The following is a 20,687-nucleotide window of genomic DNA, read 5'->3' on the forward strand; positions in this document are numbered from 1 at the left end:
CTCGAACGGGCCTTAACAAGCCCGAAGGAGAGGACTAAGTCGTGGGTTCATATCCTCGGGGTCTCGAGGTACCTCCCCGAGATAACTTAATGGTGGGAATCGGGCCCTCTAATTTCACTGCGTACAAATACTGTTATTGTGTTGATTGAATGGCCATCGATTGACTGTGCCTATTTATTATGTGTTGCTTGAGAAAGGATACATATTTAGGTAGTTGTTGAACAACATCACTCCTAACGTATGTGAGAAATCAATACATTGGGTTTAAAGGCAGGTTTAGAGAATAACAAAGCCTTGACGTGGTCATAATGAGCGGTTAGATAAAGCCAACTAGCGTAGTTCGAGAGAATATGTCTAGTAAATTGTTGTAGTTGCTCGAGAGAGAATTACAACACCTAAAGTGCTCACGATCAGTAGAGAATACATTTGCGAAATTGTAGGGAACATAGCTAGAAGGATTCCGACAATTGGGAAAATCATAACTCTAGACCTCCTTAATTTAGTCTCCAACCCTTTGTCTCGTTAGTTGATAATTTTACCGTTTTGTAGTAATTTGCTAGTTAATTAGTTAGAAATATAAATCTCAATCTTTATAATTTAGAAAATTGTTCAAACTTGTCTTCTTAGTGATATTAAACAGATATAGCTAAGCCTTAGTTCTCTGTGGGATTCGACTCCGGACTTATAGATCGGATTATATTTGCAGCGACCGCTTATCCTTTTTAGGACTAGAGTTGGGCGTGATTATGAATGACAAGAATATGAGAGAATATTATACACTTTCTCGGATCTGGTGAAAATGACAATGGATTGAATGTAAGGCTTGAATCTCTCTCAGAAAGTTGTTCTTTGTATTTATCTAGAGAGCTTACTTTTCAAAAATGTTCTTAGCTATCCTTTGCTGCTCGACCTCGACCCTGACGAGCCACTCTACGGCTTGTTCTGTTCACCTTGATCGACCTCAGCCGAACTGCTCATGATAAGTGACAATTCTCACGATAACCACCTCCTCGTGCTCAACTTCCTCGGTTGGATTTTGACCCGTATAATACAAGTGAGTATATCGGGCACCATCTAGAGCTTTCTCTAATGCAGACCAGAACAATTGACAAAATAATTATGTTTAATTATGTTTGACTTGACTTGATTACTACTTGTATCTACATAGTACAATAAACTATTCTATTCGATTAAGAACTTTTAATTATTAGTTAAGTGCATAATCCTAATTCAAATAAGAGAATTAGTATCTCTTTTTCTTTTGAAAAAGATTAATTTATTTTTTTAAAATAAATAAATAGTTGTTGGTATACGCTAGACAATACGTAATTGAATAAATACACGTACATGGATTTAGGTAAGCATAATAAGCGACAGAATCACGCATTATTTAGGCAAAATAAATAATAAGTGGTCAACTCACACCGACCAAAACCAAACAAAATAATGTTCCGCTCCAAGTGTCAGTCCATTATACGAGGCTAATAAAGTCTTTCACTACGCAATGGGAGCAGAGCTCGTAGCACATTAATAAAGCAGAAGAGTCGCTGTTTACAGTAACCAGAGGAAATTCAGACGAAGAAAAAGGAAATTCTCCTTTTCTTTTTTTTTACATATATTTTCCTCTGCCAGTTCCTGCTACGAAATCTTCCTGAAGAAGTTTTTTACATTTTTTTTTGTGTTTTTGTGAAATTGGTAGAAAGTGTGTGTGTGTATGTGTTAAATTATGATGTTGTCGCTGCAAAGCGATCCACGGCAGCAGTATCAGCAGCAGCAGTTGCTGATCTCTAGGGTTTCAAACGATGGAGTCACCCTCGGCGATCCGAGGACAGATTCGTCTTTTCCGTTTTATACTGAGTCGGCTTTGTCCTCCGTCAATATCAAGTCCGAGTTGTCTCGTGAAGGTAACAGAATTATTCAAGCTTTTTACCTTTATTTTTTATTTGGTTGATATGTTTAGTTTAGAAAATTGAGATGTTTTGTGGATAAAGATTATGTCTTTAAGTTGAATTTGATGTTTTGATGGTTTAAATTACGAATTTGTTAGTGTGGGGAGATGAATAATAAGATGATTTTGAGTAGAGACTAGAGAATTTTTGAAGTGCGGAAATTGAGTGGCAGGTGTCTCGAAATAATAAAGAAGGCTGGTTTGTCATCTTACTTCTCGAGAAATAACAGCACCATGGACAGAAGGTAACAGAATGAGGTGTAGGAGGCTAAGGTTGACTAACGGATGCAGCAGCTGTTGGAGGGGCTTGGTGGTATTACACTATTACTGGAATGAGCATAACTAGCTTTGCTTTTAATTCCAACTTATTATTCTGATAAGCTAATGGCCATGGGCTTGGGTTGACTGAGGTCATATTATACATACTAGTGTCCAACAATGACAGATGCCGTAGTCAAATTAACCACTAATAGCATAAAATTGAGATCTTTGGACTTCCCAACAATTCGTTGTATATTTGGGCATAGATTCTTCAAGTTTTTTTGAAATAAAATTCACTTATTTGTAAACTATGTGAAATGTACCATATGTCGGCATAGTTAATAATTCAAAATATTTAAAAAGAGGTTTAGAAAATTGTAGTCAAAGAAAAAACTATTTGACTCCCCAAATAGTAAGTGTCAAATAAAATGGGACAAAGAGTGTATAAAGAAGTTTTGGGGAATGTTTTGCCTGGAAAGTCATCGAAGAAAGGTTGAGAAAGTGGTCAAAAGGCTGCCAGAAGGATCCTGAAAAGAGGCGGTGTGTTGTTAGAATGCTCGCTAGGAATAGGAATGCCACTAAATGTTGAGTGAAAAGATACAATAATAGATAAATTATAAAAGAAAGAAGATTTTTTGCTGAGCAAGCGGCATATGGCTATTCGCTGGTGGTGGAAGCAAGTTAAGGTAATACCAGCATTTCAGAGGCTCTGGTACTACTATGTTAACAAGAAAGATGAGAGTAACTATGTTTAAATTTGGTGGATTGACAGCGTAGTACGTACAAGAGAGTTCCTACTATACAATTATTGAGTTACATTATATAAAAACGTTTCTTAATTCTTGAGAGTTTTACTAGCGAGCAACATATTAATTAAAAATATCCTAGTCGATATTTTTAATGATTATCCACTTTTTAAGAACCGAAACATTATTTAAAAAAAAAGAAGAAAGAAAAGAAAAAAAAGAAAAAGGAAAATAGGAGTCATTGATTCGTTGATTCATGACTTGAGGACTTTTAATTGTCATCAACTTCAGGTTTTCAGATAGCTACAGGGTTGATATATTAATTGCAACATTTACTTTTAAGTTGTGGAGTGTGCCGTCAGCTGAATATTCTTGTTATGCATGCATTGCTGGTACATGCACACACTTTCCCTATATATATATAGCTTTTGACATCTGTATTTCTCGTGTCACAGTTGACGAGGACACACTTTTAACTCTTGCTCATCAGAACTACAAAGGTGGAAACTATAAACAGGCTCTGGAGCATAGCAAGGCAGTGTACGAGAGAAATCCCCAGCGCACTGATAATCTTCTTCTTTTGGGGGCCATATATTATCAGGTATGCGTTCTTGGACAGTGCTTTATATTCACAGTGCCACCCCTATCTTGCATGTACTTATGCCCATAGATTTAAGTAAAGCATTTTAATTTCTTTGTTTTAGTTGCATGACTTTGATACGTGCATTGCAAAAAATGAAGAAGCCCTCCGTGTTAACCCACACTTTGCTGAGTGCTATGGAAATATGGCAAATGCTTGGAAGGTATGGTTGTATTAGTGCTCCTAGTTGCGAACTTTATGTTTCTGCGATTGAACATTGATACGATATATTTGGCTTCTATTGTATGCAGGAAAAAGACAATATCGATGTTGCAATACGCTATTATTTGATTGCAATAGAGGTTTGTATGCATCTTCATTGCCTTATCAGAATGTAATGATTTTCGTTTATCCTACTTATGGCGATGGTTAATAGCATGACTAAAGTCTGTGGTGCTCACACACTTTAGGGTTTGAGGCAACTGTTTTTAGATTGTTGAGGTGTTTTGGTTGGGTCCCTGGGCCCTTCTTCATTCCTTTGTCTCCAACCATTTAATCGCCACTATGGAAACAACTAATAAGTCCTGTATCTAATGCACAGGCCACAGCTGCTACAATTCACTTGTTCTTTTTATGTTATACATTCTGTGGTTTTGGATTTTTCACTAAAAGTGACCTTTCTTCTCGGCTATGCTTAACAATTTTGTTCAAAGAGGAATTTTCTGTCTGTTAACTGGCTAATTCCCAATGATTAAAAACAACTCTTACCTTTTCAAATAGATCTCAGTCAAATATACAAGTGGCTATCTGGTTATCAAAAAAGAATATATATGGGCAACTTTTATAGAAAAGAATTTATACTGGTCAATTTGGGTCCTGGAAATTCTCCATTGTCCTTTTCTTCTTTACAGAGCACGAAAGAAGACCTTTCCTTGACCATTGTGACGGGAATCTCTTTTTCCCAAGATTTATAGGGACATGTTTCCCCACTATATATATGCAACTTTAGCTTTTGGTACATTAAAACCTTGATATAGTACTATACAGCAAAGATGTCTTTTATAAGATACTTATGATTCATTTGTTGGATGACATAATCTAAGTCAAAATTTGTGTTGCAGCTGCGTCCCAATTTTGCTGACGCTTGGTCAAATCTAGCTGGTGCATATATGAGGAAAGGAAGGCTGAGTGAGGCAGCCCAATGTTGCCGTCAGGCGCTAGCTTTAAATCCTCGTCTGGTATTCGAGATTACCTATTCTTTTGGCTTCTTTTTAACAGTTCAGTTGAAATGCGTCCTTCTATGTTTTTTTCTTAACTCACTGGTATGCTTTCTAGGTTGATGCGCATAGCAATCTTGGGAATCTGATGAAAGCACAAGGGTTAGTGCAAGAGGTAAAACACAATGACTTTCTTAGTTTTCATCGTCTATGCATATGTCTGAGTTAGGTATACTCGTGCATTCTCGAATTTTACTATTCTTTAACAGATCTTTCAGTCTTGAGGTGCATCTCATGTGCGTTTCTGTTTACTACAGATGCTTTTCTGGCTGTTATGCTGATTGATTTCTGTTGTCTTGATTATGGTTTTGTTTTAGGCATACAATTGTTATGTGGAGGCACTACGTATACAACCTACATTTGCCGTTGCGTGGTCCAATCTTGCTAGCCTCTTCATGGATGCAGGTGATCTTAACAGGGCATTGCAGTACTACAAGGTATAGAATACCTTAAATCGTTTCGCATATTACATTATTAAATCCAGAGTTTTGGATTTGTTTTTGCTATTACTATTTTTGTGATTCAATCTTCTCATATCCAGGAAGCCGTCAAGCTAAAACCAAATTTCTCAGATGCATATTTGAACATGGGAAACGTGTATAAGGTAAGCCCTTCTGCTTTGTGCTAATACGGTCTATGATGCAAGTGCCGGGGCAAGAATATGGGAAATATGTGTGTCTGCCTTGCATTTTCCAGGCTCTGGGAATGCCACAGGAGGCCATTATGTGTTACCAGCGTGCTCTCCTTGTGCGACCAGACTATGCAATGGCTTTTGGTAAGTGCTCCTTTCTCGGTCTTAGCTTCATATCAATTGCTATGAAATTGCTTAGCGTGAACTTCATTTGTACAGTACTCATCTGTATGTATAGATGTCTTTTTCTTTCAGTAAGTGTATTTGTCGACGTCTTTGCACGGAATGATCACATCATACTGCTTGCCTCCTTTTTTTCTTGGGGATAAATCATATTGCAGTCATTTTGTCAACAGGCTAAAACCTCGAGTTTCCATTTTTCCCATGAAGTAGTTGATGCTCTGTTGTAATTGAGGTGAAGGATAAAGTAGCACGAAAATTATATAAGCTTGAAGCTACCTAACAATTAGAATCCCCCCCCCCCCCCCAACAAAAAAAAAAAGGAGGGAGGGAGGGAGAGCATCACAGATTTTAAATCTTGGTGATAACTGTCAACAGCTCTCAAAAGGACAAAAATTGAAATGATGTTGCAGCTCACTTTTTCTTAAACAAGTCATATAAGCCTACAACTGAATTCTTCTTTATCTTTGGGGCAAACAATCCATAGGTTAATAGTGCTCCGTGATGGTGATTGATCGTTAGCTATGTAAAAATGTGCAGGCAACTTAGCTACTGTGTACTATGAACAAGGTAACCTGGAAATGGCCATGCTTAATTATAGGAGAGCTATTACCTGTGATGCTGGATTCTTGGAGGCATATAACAATCTGGTGGGCCTTTATTTCATCTTCTGCTTAGTTTTCCAGTACAAAATTAATTTCTTTGGGTATTAATTATCCACTCTTCCCACTCTGTTGCTTTTAGGGTAATGCTTTGAAAGACGCTGGTAGGGTTGAGGAATCAATTCATTGCTATCGTGTAAGTTATATTCACTTTTGGATGGAAGTTTGCTTTCATTTTTCTCTATTTTGCTATTTTAGTAAACTTTCCAGTTGGTGCATGCAGCAATGCCTCTCACTTCAACCTAACCATCCTCAAGCACTGACTAATCTTGGAAACATTTATATGGAGTGGTAGGGTGTGCTTAATTGCATTAATTATTTTCTTTTGTTTTTACCCGCTTTTTGGGGGTTTGGAAGTAAGGAAGCACTCAGATCAAGTAATCTTCAGAGTTGTCAATCCTAATTCTGCAGGAACATGTCAAGTGCGGCTGCACAGTGTTACAAGGCAACTTTAGCTGTGACAACTGGGCTTTCAGCTCCTTTTAACAATTTAGCCATAATATACAAGCAGCAGGTACATGTTTTTATGTGATTCTTGAAGAATGATTAATTTTCATGCCTGTGAAAGAAAAGCTGTTTGAAGGGTTGTATGCGGTTGGAAAGATAGCTTGAGGGGATTATTCTCTTGGCAAATTAGGGAGTTCTCCTGTCAGGATTTTGACCAGACAAATGATAATTTCTTTTGGGAACTTATAGGGTAACTATGCAGAAGCCATATCTTGCTACAATGAGGTACTCAGGATTGATCCCATGGCAGCTGATGGACTAGTCAATAGAGGTAACACATACAAGGAGATTGGTAGAGTTAATGAAGCTATTCAGGACTATATGCGAGCCATTACTATTAGACCAAATATGGCGGAGGCTCATGCAAATTTGGCCTCATCTTACAAGGACAGGTTCATTGTAGTTCACAAGCTCCAAACAGTTGATAGTCCTCTCTCACACATTTGTATATGTCCATTTTGCTCGGTTGTAATGCTTTTGTTAAATCTTCTGTAGTGGAAATGTGGAAGCAGCTATAAAAAGCTATAGACAAGCTCTGATGCTACGTCCTGACTTCCCAGAAGCAACTTGTAATCTTCTTCACACGTTGCAGGTATCGTCACCCATTAGTTGCCATTGTTTTCGTAGGCCAGGTTTATCAAAGAGCATGGATATTTCTTGCCTTGCTTAATGTCAGCTTGATAAACTTTACCTGCAAATGTTAAGCTCATAATATAATATATCTGTTAATGGACTGTGCTTGAAGACAGTTTTCAAAAACTGAACTACTTTGTTTATATAGATGACAGTTTCGTGCTGTGCTCTTTTTTCCTCAGTTCTTATGAAGCTTTATGTTAAGACTGTTTGATCTGTCTTGTGCTCATTCTACCTCTGATGCCGATTTACTAGTTTCGAAGGAAATACTTAAGATAAGTCCAGTACCTAGTGTTGAAGGAAACTTAGGTAATTTCCATGCGTATCTCGTGCATGAGGAACAGTAGTTAGTTTCATAAGACATACTTATTATGTCTGGCATACTTATTATGTTTGACTTCTTACTTCCTAGTGTGTCTGTGATTGGGATGATCGAGAGAAGATGTTTATTGAAGTTGAGGGGATACTGAGAAAACAGATTAAGGTATTTCAGCCTCTCATTAAGTCATAGCATGTTGGTGTTGCAAGCCATATGTTGATCCCTGTGATACTGATTCATGTTTTCCTTGATTATTTGCTCCATTGCAACATTATCTTAGATGTCAGTTATCCCAAGTGTACAGCCTTTCCATGCAATAGCTTACCCTCTCGATCCACTGCTAGCTCTAGAGATCAGGTGAGCAATTTTCTTTTGGATCCTATGGAAAAGAATGATGTGACTTTTTAACTTACACTCTCCTTTGATTTTACAGTTGCAAGTATGCCCAGCACTGCTCGGTAATTGCAGCTCGCTTCTCACTTCCTCCTTTCAGTCACCCTCCTCCATTGCCAATAAAGGGTGGCGGCAGGAGTGGTCGGCTTAGGGTTGGGTAAGTCTCTGACCAGCTCTCTACTTGCTTCCATCTTCCTCGAACACTACTGTTACTGTATAATGAGATTTTTTAAATGCGTCTAGATACGTGAGTAGTGATTTTGGCAACCACCCATTATCGCATCTGATGGGTTCAGTGTTCGGCATGCACGATAGAGAAAATGTTGAGGTTTGGACAATATATCATTTTAAGATGCATTGGTGCTATTACGGATTCCCCCTCCCCTCCACCCGCCCTTCCTGGTTCCTGCTAATTCTATAAAGACTCCTATTTCCAGGTGTTCTGCTATGCTTTGAGTCCAAATGATGGCACTGAGTGGAGGCTCCGCATCCAGTCAGAAGCAGAGCATTTTATTGACGTATCGTCCTTGACATCTGATGTGATAGCTAGGATGATTAATGAGGATCAAATACAGATCTTAATCAATCTCAACGGTTATACTAAGGTAAGATATCGGTACCTTGTTAATCTTAATGGGATCATTTTCTTGTTCTGTAGCTGATATTCATATGCACCCCGGTAAAGAAGAAAAGAGAAGAAAAGCAATAAAAGTGGAACGATATTTGTTGGAAATATTCTTCTGAAATGTGAAGATCAGGATCAAACTTGGATAAGCATTGGGCTATGAGTATTTGGAAAATGTTAACTACAGGAATTCTGGATGGTCTCATGTGCTTTACTTTTGTTGCATAAGACCTTGTATTTATTGTTTTGAGCATCACTGAAGTATTACTTCTTTCACCTTTTCCGTTGCTAAATTATCTGCTGGTGCATTGCTTTGCATTCTAGGCTGATAAGTTTTGGTAATTATCTGACATTGCTCATCTCTTTTGTTTTTGTTTTGTATTTAGCGAGAGGTAACAATTCTGACAGTGCTCATATTTAACCTTATATTTATGTTTTGTAGGGAGCCCGAAATGAGATCTTCGCAATGCAGCCTGCTCCCATCCAGGTTTCATATATGGGGTTCCCTGGAACTACTGGAGCTAAGTATATACATTATTTGGTTACTGATGAGGTATATACACTTTTGTTTTGTATGCATGCCATATTTCAACTACACAGTACTCACATATTTAGACTTACATTGTTTGCCCTTCTTTCTTGTCCTTGACGTTGCTTCTCCTTTATGCTTGGTAGTTTGTATCACCTACGCGGTACTCACATATTTACTCAGAGAAGCTTGTCCATCTTCCTCATTGTTATTTTGTCAATGATTATAAGCAAGTAAGTTCTTGAGCTCAAACTTCTGAGATTCTTATCTTGAATTATTTGTAATTTTTCTTTTTTCAAATGTTGATGGTTTTCTTGCCACTGTCTAGAAAAACCTTGATGTGTTAGATCCAAGCTGCCAACCCAGACGCTCGGATTATGGGCTGCCAGAGGACAAATTCATTTTTGCTTGTTTTAATCAGCTCTACAAGATGGATCCTGAGATTTTTAAGACATGGTAGTATTCAGATGGCTTTGTTGTTGGTATACTGTTCTCTATGTCCACTTTTGTTATAGTCTCGAGTTCGATGTTGCAGGTGCAATATTCTTAAGCGTGTACCAAACAGTGCTCTTTGGCTCCTCAGATTTCCAGCTGCAGGAGAGATGAGGGTTCGTGCACGTATGTATCCCTTTCACATACCTTCTATAGTTCCATTACTATAAGCTTTGTCTGATGAGGCTTTTAAAACATTATTCTATGTTATTGGGAATATCCTTAATAGTGTTTTATTTTTTTTCCAGATGCTGCTGCACAAGGTGTGCAGCCAGACCAAATTATTTTTACAGATGTTGCAATGAAACAAGAGCACATCAGACGCAGCTCCTTGGCAGATCTTTGCCTCGACACGTTAGAACACTACAAACTTTGTTGCATCTTTCCTTTTCAATATTCTGTGTCCGTTCAAGTTCAACTCATGCTGATGAATTTTGTTTCTTTTTTTTCATAGGCCACTCTGTAATGCACATACCACTGGAACAGATGTACTCTGGGCTGGTCTACCGATGATCACCCTTCCCCTTGAGAAAATGGCAACTAGAGTTGCTGGTTCGTTGTGTTTGGCCACAGGGGTCGGTGAGGAGATGGTTGTTAGCAGGTACCTGTTTTGGACTTGCCTGCTTCTATGATGTTATGACCCTTGCAATTTGCAAACATGTTTCTTTCTTAAGTTGACATTTCCACTGAATTGCATTTTAGAAGCTCTTATTCTTGATACATGTGAACTCTGATCTTGTATGGCCGGCAGTTTACTTTAATATTTTTATCTTCAAAATAAAAAACTATGCTTACAGTAAGACTGAACAATTTAGAATAATTTTATTCTGCTTGAAAAAATTGCATTGTGGAAAGGGCATCTACCTAGTTTAAATCATATAAAGCTAGTCTCATATGGGATGACCCGTGTTGAAACAAAGAGAAGGATGGCTTATTTTCTTATCTGTGTGTCTACCTTTTTGGGCTTGTTCATGTTTATTTGCTTTACATTTTACAGTATGAAGGAGTATGAAGAGAAGGCAGTGTCACTGGCACTGAATCGTCCCAAGCTCCAAGATCTCACCAATAGACTCAAGGCTGTTCGTCTGAGTTGCCCTCTGTTTGACACAGGACGCTGGGTGAGTGATCCAACACCATGATACACGACTGTTATATTTCTATGCTTATGAAGTCATGTACCTTAGATTTGCTGATCTGCGTTACGATTGTGCTATGCTTTACTGAAACACTGGTTCTTTCTATGCACCATTAGGTACGGAATCTGGAGCGATCTTATTTTAAGATGTGGAATCTCTATTGCTCTGGCCAACATCCTCAGCCGTTCAAAGTGACAGAGAACAACATGGAATTTCCTTATGACCGCTAGATGTAAAAACAGTAGTCTAAACGGGATTGTAGATAAATGAAAGAGCATGTGAAGAGCTATTTATTCTAAATCAGTGTCTCGCTATTATGGTATTCAATGGTGAGTTTCAGTCTTATCTTTTGACGTTGAATTTGGAACTCTCATGAAGTGTATTAGTTGTAATTAGAATACCCATTCTAGCTGTCCAAAAACTTGAGTTTACCCTTTGTCAAAGGTAAAAACACAGTTACATGGCCGCACTACCTTTACCTAAAAAGACCCAATGGTGAAGCAGTTACGCAATGGTTCGAAAGGAAGGATCATTATTCCCACTTTGGGTAGTTAGTTTGCATTTTTACGGAGGTGAATGATTCGTCTTGATTGTATTTATTTAGCTACAAGCATTTGTTGATGTTTACAACTTGACTTTTTGCAGGCCTTAGCTGATGGATGATCCTGGTAAAATCATTGAAAAGTGATTAATTTGTTAATTGAAAGTTGCTACTGAGGTTTACAGAGATATGAACAGTTACAGAGGTCCTCGAAAACACGGTTCCTCAAGAATATGAAGTAAAGGACATAGGTGTAGTAGTCTGACTAAAATAAACAGAAATGATGGTTTACCCGTTGTGAAGAGGAGGTTTACCCGTTTGGTATCAGCCACCTACCGACCCTGACTAATGGCGAGTTGCGTCGCCTAGTGGAGTGGCTCCTTATCATGAGTTTCTTACCCGAGACCTTAGGTTAAGGACGAAGGAATTTTATTCATTTCATCATTTTGGTCATGAACTTGTCCAACATTACGATGAAACAAACACTAGATGCGTTGCAAAAGGTAAGTCTCCTGCCGTTCCAATGGAGATGTCCAAAGATGGACTTGTACAAAAATGTAGGTTACAACCGTTGCAAAGGGCGATTGCAAGGTGATTAACCAAGATCTCGGCAGCGCATTCTGCTGCTTTATTTAAAGATCGTATTACTGGAATTGTGCTTAAATGCTAACACACCACTAGTTACATGAGTCAAGACCCCGAAATGATTTCACGTGAGCAAAATGTTTATAACGTGTAAGCATTTATATATGATTTATATATCAAATTCCCAAGAATATGGGAGTTGAAAAACGAAACAAAGAGAACGTGAAAATCTGTTCGAAAATTTTTGCTGTCCTTTGCATGATTCTACTAGAACTTATTGAAGTTCTTTGCATGACTTATCCACGTTCTTTGAACTTTTTAAAAAGTTAAGACTGCTGCCATATACTAGCCAAATTTGGAGCATCCTTAAAGTCAAGATTTTGGTTACCGTAGGTGTATAGGTCGAGGGGGCAACGCGTAAGATGAGTAGGGGTATAGTGATTGGGGGGGGGGGGGACCACTTTTTGGTTGTGATGAGGTTGTACCAAGGGGTGGCTCTCAGTCCATTTTTATTTGCCTTGGAGATAAACACACCGACGCGCCACATTCAAGGGGAGGTGCTATGATGTATGTTATTTGCAAATGATATTGTACTGATTGATGAGACGTGAGACAGTGTTAACGCGAGATTGGAGGTTTGGAGACAGACTCTGAAGTTTAAAGGGTTCAAGTTGAGTAGGACCAATACCGAATACTTGGGGTGCAAGTCCAGTGACGGGATCGGTGAAGCAGACATAGACATGAGGCTTGATACATAAGTTATCCCTAAGAGAGATAGTTTGAAGAACCTTGCGTCTATGATCCAAGGGAATGTGAAAATTGATGAGGATGTTACACATCGTGTTGGAGCGGAGTGGGTGAAGTGGAGGCTCGCATCTGGCATTTTATGTGATAAGAATATGCCACCTAAACTTAAAGGCAAGTTCTACAGAGCGGTGGTTAGACCGACTATATTGTATGTGGTTGAATGTTGGCCAGTCAAGAACTCACACGTCCAGAAGATAAAAGTGGCAGAAATGAGGATGTTGAGATGGATGTGCAGGCATACCAGAATGAATAAGATTAGGAATGAAGATATTCGGGACAAGGGGGAGTGTCTCCGGTGGAGGACAAAATGCGGGAAGCTAGGCTTATGTGGTTTGGGCATGTAAAGAGGAGAAACACACATGCCCCAGTAAGGAGGTGTGAGAGGTTGGCCCTGGTGGGATTGAGAAGAGGTAGAGGTAGGCCAAAATAATTTAGGCATCATATTGCGTTAATCCTAAAGTCTATAAAAATATACATGAACAAGAGGAAGGATTACCTAAAAAGGAGTGGATAAAGAAGAATTTGAGGTATATTGGAGAGTTTGAAACTCGGTGAGCTCTACGATTATATTTTTCTAGCTTATCGTAGAGCTTTTTCGCATTGTAAGAAAACTTAACATGTGGTCGAACTAAATCTCACTTTCTAAGCTTCAACTTTCTATCCAGTCTTCTCCATGTAATCTTTCTATGTTGACTCTCAAACTTCAACTTGTGATATGAAGTTATTGGTGTTAGAACTTCATGAAAATTAACCAACCCCATGCCTGGCTTTGAATTAAGCATAGAGATCAACGCTCCTCTTAGGAATGCATCAATTGAAACGCTTGTAGACCAATAGTCACTTTGATGATAGCCATAATATATTTACGACGGAAAGACATCTTGTTTCTCCAATATACCTCAAACTCTTCTTTATCCACTTCTTTTTAGGTAATCCTTCCTCTTGTTCATGTATATTTTTTGACACAACAAGGGCGGCTCAAGCACATTTGAGGCCTAAAGCTAAACTTTAATGTGATGCCTAGATTTTCTTAAAAGATATATATTATATATTTTTATTTGAGGTCTATTTTTCTAACTTTTTGAGATGTAAAGTTGTTAATAATTTTTTTATAATCGATTTTTTCAACTTTGTAATTGATAATATAGCCAACTTATTTAATCTTTCTTGAGGCATGTAAGGACCCGACTGGTCGTTTTGAGTATCTGCACTTCGCTCGGTGTTTTGAGGGCTCGAGTATCTTCGCATGATGTATTATGACTTGTGTAAATCATCGGTGTTGGTTTTCAAGTTATCCGGAATCGATTTGGAAGAATGAACTTCAAGATTAAAGCTCTAAGTTGGAAGAGTTGGCCAAGTTTGACTTTTTAGCATTCGACCTCAGAATGGAGTTCCGTCGGTTTCGTTAGCTCCGTTGGGTGATTTGGACTTATGAGCGCCTCTGGATTGTAATTTGGAGCTTCGTAGTCGAATTAATCTTGAATTGGTGAAAGTTGGTTTTTTGGGAAGTTTGACCGGGAGTGGACTTTTTGATATCGAGTTTGAATTCCGATTCCGGAAGTTGGAATAGGTCCGTAATGGCAAATGTGATTTGTGTGCAAAATTTGAGGTCAATCGGAGGTGATTTGATAGGTTTCGGCATCGGTTGTAGAAGTTGAAGTTTCAAAGTTCATTGATTTTGACTTGAGGTGTGATTCATCGTTTCGAGGTTGTTATGCGTGATTTGACCAACCGAGGATCGCATTTGCGAACCCCCTGTCGCAAATGCGACCTCTGCAACATGTTAAGTGCTGAGAATTCCGAGATTTAGCTTCATTTTGATATATTTTGAACCCTAGCTTCGAGGAGAGGCGATTTTGTGAAGGGATTTTCATACCAAATCATTGGGTAAGTATCTTTAATCATTTCACAACTATATTTCATGATTTTATATAAAGTTTAAGATCAAATTCATGAGGAATCTATGGAAAAATTTGGGGATTTGAGAGTCGAATAGGACTGAGATTTTAAAATAAAACATATATTTGGACTCGTGAGGCTATGGGTAGTCAAGACCTACCCTTGGACCCGGGTTTTGTCCGGTCGGGCCCGGGGTTTGACTTTTGCTGACTTTTTAGAAATCTAATAAAAATTACAACTTTATTAATTGAAATTATTTTCTCTTGCATTGTGTGATGTATTCAAGTTGTCATTGGCTAGATTGAGCCGGGCGGAGGCGAATTTGTAAAGGAAAAAGGCTAGATTGATGTTGAGCTAGCCAAATTGAGGTAAGTGTTTTGGCTAACTTTGTTGAGGGAACTTTTCCTCCTATCTGTCATTGTTTGCTATATGCGGGGGTGACACATATATGAGGTGACGAGCGTATATGTATGTGCCAGGGTTAATCATGCTCGGGGGTGGGGGTGGGGGGTGGATTATGTTACATTTATGTTTGTAGAATTTCGTGACTTTCTTGTTTCATGCCTTACTTGACTCTTAGATAATAAGAATATAGTATTAAATGTTAGAAATTAAGACTTAACTTATTATAACTTGATCAAATTTGACGGAAATTCTGAGTATACATAGACGTGTCTAATCCGGTCATCACTATGCGTAATCATTACTACATTACTACGGCCGATATTCTTGAGATACTAGACTCTATACTTGTGTTGTGGATCATTTGTTAGATTTGTGAAAGTATTTGAATAATACGATTCTTGAGGGTTGTTGAATCATTGTTGACTTGGAAAGTTGTGATTGGGATTTGTTTAGAATATTCGTTAAAGCACTCTCCTTGATGTTATTTATGCTTCCTACCTTGTTTGTCATTGATATACATATGCTTGGTAAGGAAGAGTGTGAAGCACGAAGGGTGATACCGTGCCATTGTTTATACATTATCATGTGAGGGAGAGTGTAAAGCACGAAGGGTGATGCCGTGCCATATTATTAAGAGTAAAAGCACGAAGGGTGATGTCGTGCCATTTTAATTATACTGTTATGCTTTTATATCATCGTGAGGTCATGGCACGATGTGTGTTTCCGTGCAGGTGAGGATGCGGGACATGCATTGTGATGTGATATCTGTTTTCTGTGTATATGTTCATGTCTTTACCTTGAGCTGTTATTGTCGTAATCTCAGATCTGATGTGACTTGTTGCTATTGTTCTGTCATTTGTCTCTATATCAATTGTTGTTGTGTCGCTCATATCTTTTGCTTGTTTAACTTGCAAATATCATGCCTATTTTCCTGCTTTTATAATTACACTAATGTCATATCTATTCTGTTGCATTTTGGTACAAGCCTTCCACCAAGCTAGTCATTCATGCTTCTACTTGTTAACTTGTAAAGATCATGTGCTTCTTTCTTGTTTGTTATATCTGTACTTAAGCCTCCATCATGCTAGTTAGTTGAAGTTGATATTCTTTGTTCCCAATTGTTGTCATCACTCATATGCTTTCCGCCTAGTCTTTTACGGTTGTCCATATAGTTATCCTTGTTCATTGTTGCTACTTGCGTATTTCCTACCTTGTGATTTCTGTTATCGGTATTTCTGTCATTTGGTTGGCTCTATTACACGTATATTAGGTGAGGATGGGATAAAAGCACGAAGGGTGTTGCCGTGCAGTTGACTTGATATCTGAGTACATACCTCATGCTATGAAAGTTAAGAATTGACTGTTGTGGTTTATTGGTTTCATTCTAAGGGAAGAATTGGTCGAGGTTTTTGAAAATGCCAAATTGTGATCTCTGTTAACACTCGGTTATTGTTTTTGCGTATTCGTTTCGTGTGTTCTTCTCGATTATATTGTGGTATTGTTTTATTGCTGATTCATAGTGCAGGTTTTATCAGTAAGCATCTTTTAACTAAAAAGCCTCGTCACTACTTCGACGAGGTTAGACAAAATACTTACCAGTACATGGGGTTGGTTGTACTGATACTACACTTCTGTACATTGCGTATAGATTTTTGGAGCGGAACTGCTGCTGACGTCGGGTGCTGACTCTGAAGATGTTCGTGCTTTCCGGATATAGCTGCCACTTGTCCTTGGTAGCTTAGGTTTTGCTAATCTGTTTATGTAACTTTCAAACAGAACGTGTAATTACTTGTATCAGTTTGCCAATTCTAAGTCTTAGAAGCTCATGAGTCGTACTACCAGTTCTTGGGTAAATTTGTAAATGTTTAGATAATTCTTTTCTTTTCCTATAATCTCTTTAGGACTGTATTTTCTGTTAGTTGGCTTACCTAGCGAATCGAGTTAGGTGCCATCACGACCAGTGACTTTTGGGTCGTGACAAGGTGGTATCAGAGCACTAGGTTCGTAGGTTCTACGAGTCATGAGCAAGTGTCTAGTAGAGTCCTGCGGATCGGTATGATGACGTCCATACCTATCTTTGGGAGGCTACAGGGCATTTAGGAAAATTTTCCTTTCTTCTCTCCTTATCGTGCGACCTTGTTTCAGCTTGGAATCTACGACTTTGACTCTTCCCAATCGCTCATATGTGATATTCTGCACTCAGTATTCATTATGTGCCGACGATCGGTGATACTGCAGATAGATCACGACGGGCTATAGATGCTTGATTATCATCGCGATGTGTTGCCTAGCCTTAGAAGCAGATGCAGTGTTAAATCTTCTAGTCATCCATTTGTGGTGTGAGGAGGTTTCTTATATCTGGTTGGTAAGCACTTATTTAGGAAGATTGGCTGGTGGCATGGCTGTTGTGATTAAGGTGGGTTCATGGCAAGGTGTCGACTTGAGTATAACCAGTGGGCCATCTCCTGCATGATGAGCTTGGATCGTGTGTCTCGTATGAGGTTTCTATTCGGTGGAGTGCATATGTTATCATTTTAGAGCATTTGGGAAAGTTGTTTGACTGTTGCAATGATGGGTAAGCACTTGGCAGAGTCTTCAGAGTGTTCTATGATCAACATTGCATGAGTTTTTGAAGTATTCAGCTAAATAATCGTGCGGGATCGGGCATGCTGTGAAGATATGGTACTTTGGGTTGTTGATGAAGTGTTACTTCGAGCTAAGTGGTCGAGTCTGCTAATGACGATCGGGTTGTAGGATCATGGGCCGTATCAGTTTTCGGACCGAGAGATTGCTTGGTTATTTCTTTTGAATGGGCATATGCTGGTGAAGCACGGGTTGCTCGACGTGTATTAGCTGCGTATTGAAGATCAGAGTAAGATGAGTGGTTATCGAGAAGGTTCTGGGGAGTTCCAGGTCTTATGTAGCCTTTAAGGACTTTGAATTTGTCTACGAACAGGCTTGAAAACGGCTGTGAATGGTAATCGGATTTGCGGTATTTCCTTGTCAAGAAAGGTCTACATGTCAATGTTGGGGTGAGGCAAGAAATGGCTTCGGGTTCCCAGGAAGTTTCCTCAGGGCGGTCATATCGGATTGAGTTACTTTCGGGTTGGCAGTCTGCGTGACTAGGTTGGGTTAAAGGCGATTGGTTCTGATTACTCGACTATGTGTTACTGAGTTCCGAAAAATTCATCATGGTCATGACCACGATCGGAGTTGTTGTTTTCTACAAGTATAGAAGCTATATTGCATGCGGTGGTGTTCTCTTGGATTGAGTTAAATGAAAGATTCTTGATTTGCTTATGGTTCAGAGTTGACTATGACACTTTCATAGTGTTGCGAGTTAGCATGTTAGAGGCGATGCGCCATGTGGGGTTGAATAGTTACATGTGCAAGGTTGCAGTTAGTTTAGGAGGGAAGGATATGAGTTCTTGATGACACAGACGATTTCGGGTGTTTAAGGTTTTTACTGGCACCATGAGTTTCCCCGAAGGAGAGTTCGCCTGTTGGCAGGTACATTGTGTTTGGACTTATGGGTGCATTTCCGTAAGATTATGGAGTATGAGTTACGTGTCAGCCATTGGAGTAGCTGTGTTGGGATTGGGTATTCGTGAGGTTCAGAGACGGGGTGTTCTCGTTGGCAAACTATTCCTTGATTGCGAGCTGTGAAGAAATGTTGAGGATTGCATGATTGGCGGTAGGTGTTATGGAAAGATTGCTACGGATTTTTTGGAAGGTTAATTACATGTTGGGGATGATCGGAAATTGGTTTGGGAGTTGCTTTTGAGCCTAATGAGAGTGTGTATTCTGTATCGGAACGAATTGTTTGTTCTTGCGCAGTTGTTATCACATGTGTTCCTTTCTTATACTATGACGGGTTACATGATTCTTCACACACATATTGCGATTCAGTTTAGGCCTCATGGAACTATGGGCAAGATGGCCTTCATGATGTTTATTTGCTCATTGCACCATAGTTGTGCTTGTCCTTCTCAGTATTGTTTGTTTCTAATGTTTTTTCCCCACAGTTATATTTTTGTGCACTCGGTTGTGCTTGATATTGATGCACATGTGATCAGTGATCCCGAGTATTATGGCTCGATGGGTACCCTATGTGGATTGATATGATGGGATCGGGTTGCACGCCGCAACGGTACAGTGATGAAATGTGACTCCTTATTCCTACTTAGTGTATTTTTCTTTCACCTCGTTGAAAATAGTTCATAGTAAAATGCTAAAATTTTCCTACCTGCTTAACTTGCTTAGTAGTCTTTTTATTTAGTTTTCTTACTGTTATCTGTCATGTCTGAATTATTACTTGTTGGTGTACAAGATCGGGTTGTGTGAGGCTCCTTATGATTATTGTTGATACTTATCGGTGGGGCTGCTTGTATTGGCTGAGATGAGGTTTCTAGACTAGAGATTTGCACTATTGTATTGGGATGAGGAAGGTTTGGAAGAATAACACTATATTTTGTTGAGGATTTGGACAATGGCCCTGGTCAGGCGAGTGAGTTTCTTGGCTTATTGATCCGATGAGTGGTTAAGAGGTTATGCTTGTTTCTTTCATCATCGGTAGGTTATGAAGGTTTTGAACAAGGTTCTAATCGATATAAGGTTTGCTACCGGCACCGGATTTGTTTTGGGCAGTAATGGTGGTCAGCAGTTCCTACTGTAAGTGTCGAAGTGATGGGGTATGTCATGTGATTACTTCTTGGGTTATGGTTATGACTTGACACAGCTTGTTCAGACTTATAGAGTGTGTAGATGTGGGATTCGGGTCTTGTAATGAATTCTGGATGATAGAGATTGAGTTTTAAGGTTTAAGGACCAAGGTCGAAATAAGGATCTCTAGTCATGTTGTGTTGGCGGGCTTATGTGTACCAGAGCGACGTGGGATCAACCCCGGGTTTATGCATAGTAAGGTTATACCATGATTGGATAGCTTTGGAAGGACTCCTAGCATGTTCAAGGATGAACGTGTGTTTAAGTGGTGGAGGATGTAGCGACCCAACTGGTCGTTTTGAGTATCTGCACTTCGCTCGGTGTTTTGAGGGCTCGAGTATCTCTGCATGATGTACTATGACTTGTGTAAATCGTCGGTGTTGGTTTTCAAGTTATCCGGAATCGATTTGGAAGAATGAACTTCAAGATTTAAGCTCTTAGTTGGAAAAGTTGACCAAGTTTTACTTTTTAGCATTTGACCTTGGAATGGAGTTCCGTCGGTTCCGTTAGCTCCGTTGGGTGATTTTAGACTTAGGAGCGCGTCCGGATTGTAATTTGGAGGTCCGTAGTCGAATTAGTCTTGAATTGGCGAAAATTGGATTTTTGGGAAGTTTGACCGGGAGTGGACTTTTTGATATCGGGTTCGGATTCCAATTTTGGAAGTTGGAATAGGTTCGTAATGGCAAATGTGACTTGTGCGCAAAATTTGAGGTCAATCGGAGGTGATTTGATAGGTTTCGGCATCGGTTGTAGAAGTTGAAGTTTCAAAGTTCATTGATTTTGACTTGAGGTTTGATTCATCGTTTCGA

The 20,687-nt window shown here is 39.1% G+C and overlaps 1 protein-coding gene across 2 annotated transcripts; it reads left to right on the top strand.

Annotated features, from left to right (window-relative positions):
- The first annotated feature begins 1,511 nt into the window (after positions 1-1,511).
- Positions 1,512-12,286, top strand: LOC109239695 (probable UDP-N-acetylglucosamine--peptide N-acetylglucosaminyltransferase SEC). 2 transcript variants are annotated; one of them, XR_002069947.1, is made up of 29 exons: positions 1,512-1,904; positions 3,411-3,556; positions 3,660-3,758; positions 3,847-3,897; positions 4,657-4,773; positions 4,871-4,927; positions 5,130-5,249; positions 5,354-5,416; positions 5,509-5,587; positions 6,164-6,273; positions 6,368-6,421; positions 6,509-6,576; positions 6,697-6,799; positions 6,982-7,184; positions 7,288-7,384; positions 7,838-7,909; positions 8,025-8,101; positions 8,178-8,294; positions 8,381-8,465; positions 8,575-8,742; positions 9,205-9,315; positions 9,438-9,524; positions 9,620-9,747; positions 9,827-9,909; positions 10,032-10,137; positions 10,238-10,384; positions 10,781-10,901; positions 11,036-11,248; positions 11,565-12,286. XR_002069947.1 is itself a non-coding variant. In XM_019406281.1 (28 exons), the coding sequence occupies exons 1-28, from the start codon at positions 1,727-1,729 to the stop codon at positions 11,147-11,149; spliced, it is 2,961 nt and encodes a 986-aa protein (XP_019261826.1). In that variant the 5' UTR covers positions 1,512-1,726; the 3' UTR covers positions 11,150-11,445. The 2 variants fall into 2 exon arrangements, 1 of the variants encoding a protein (XP_019261826.1); XM_019406281.1 differs by lacking the exon at positions 11,565-12,286 and having other exon boundaries at positions 11,036-11,445.
- The last annotated feature ends 8,401 nt before the right edge of the window (positions 12,287-20,687 follow it).

This window comes from Nicotiana attenuata, unplaced genomic scaffold, assembly GCF_001879085.1.
Source record: "Nicotiana attenuata strain UT unplaced genomic scaffold, NIATTr2, whole genome shotgun sequence".
NCBI classification, from domain to species: Eukaryota; Viridiplantae; Streptophyta; class Magnoliopsida; order Solanales; family Solanaceae; genus Nicotiana; species Nicotiana attenuata.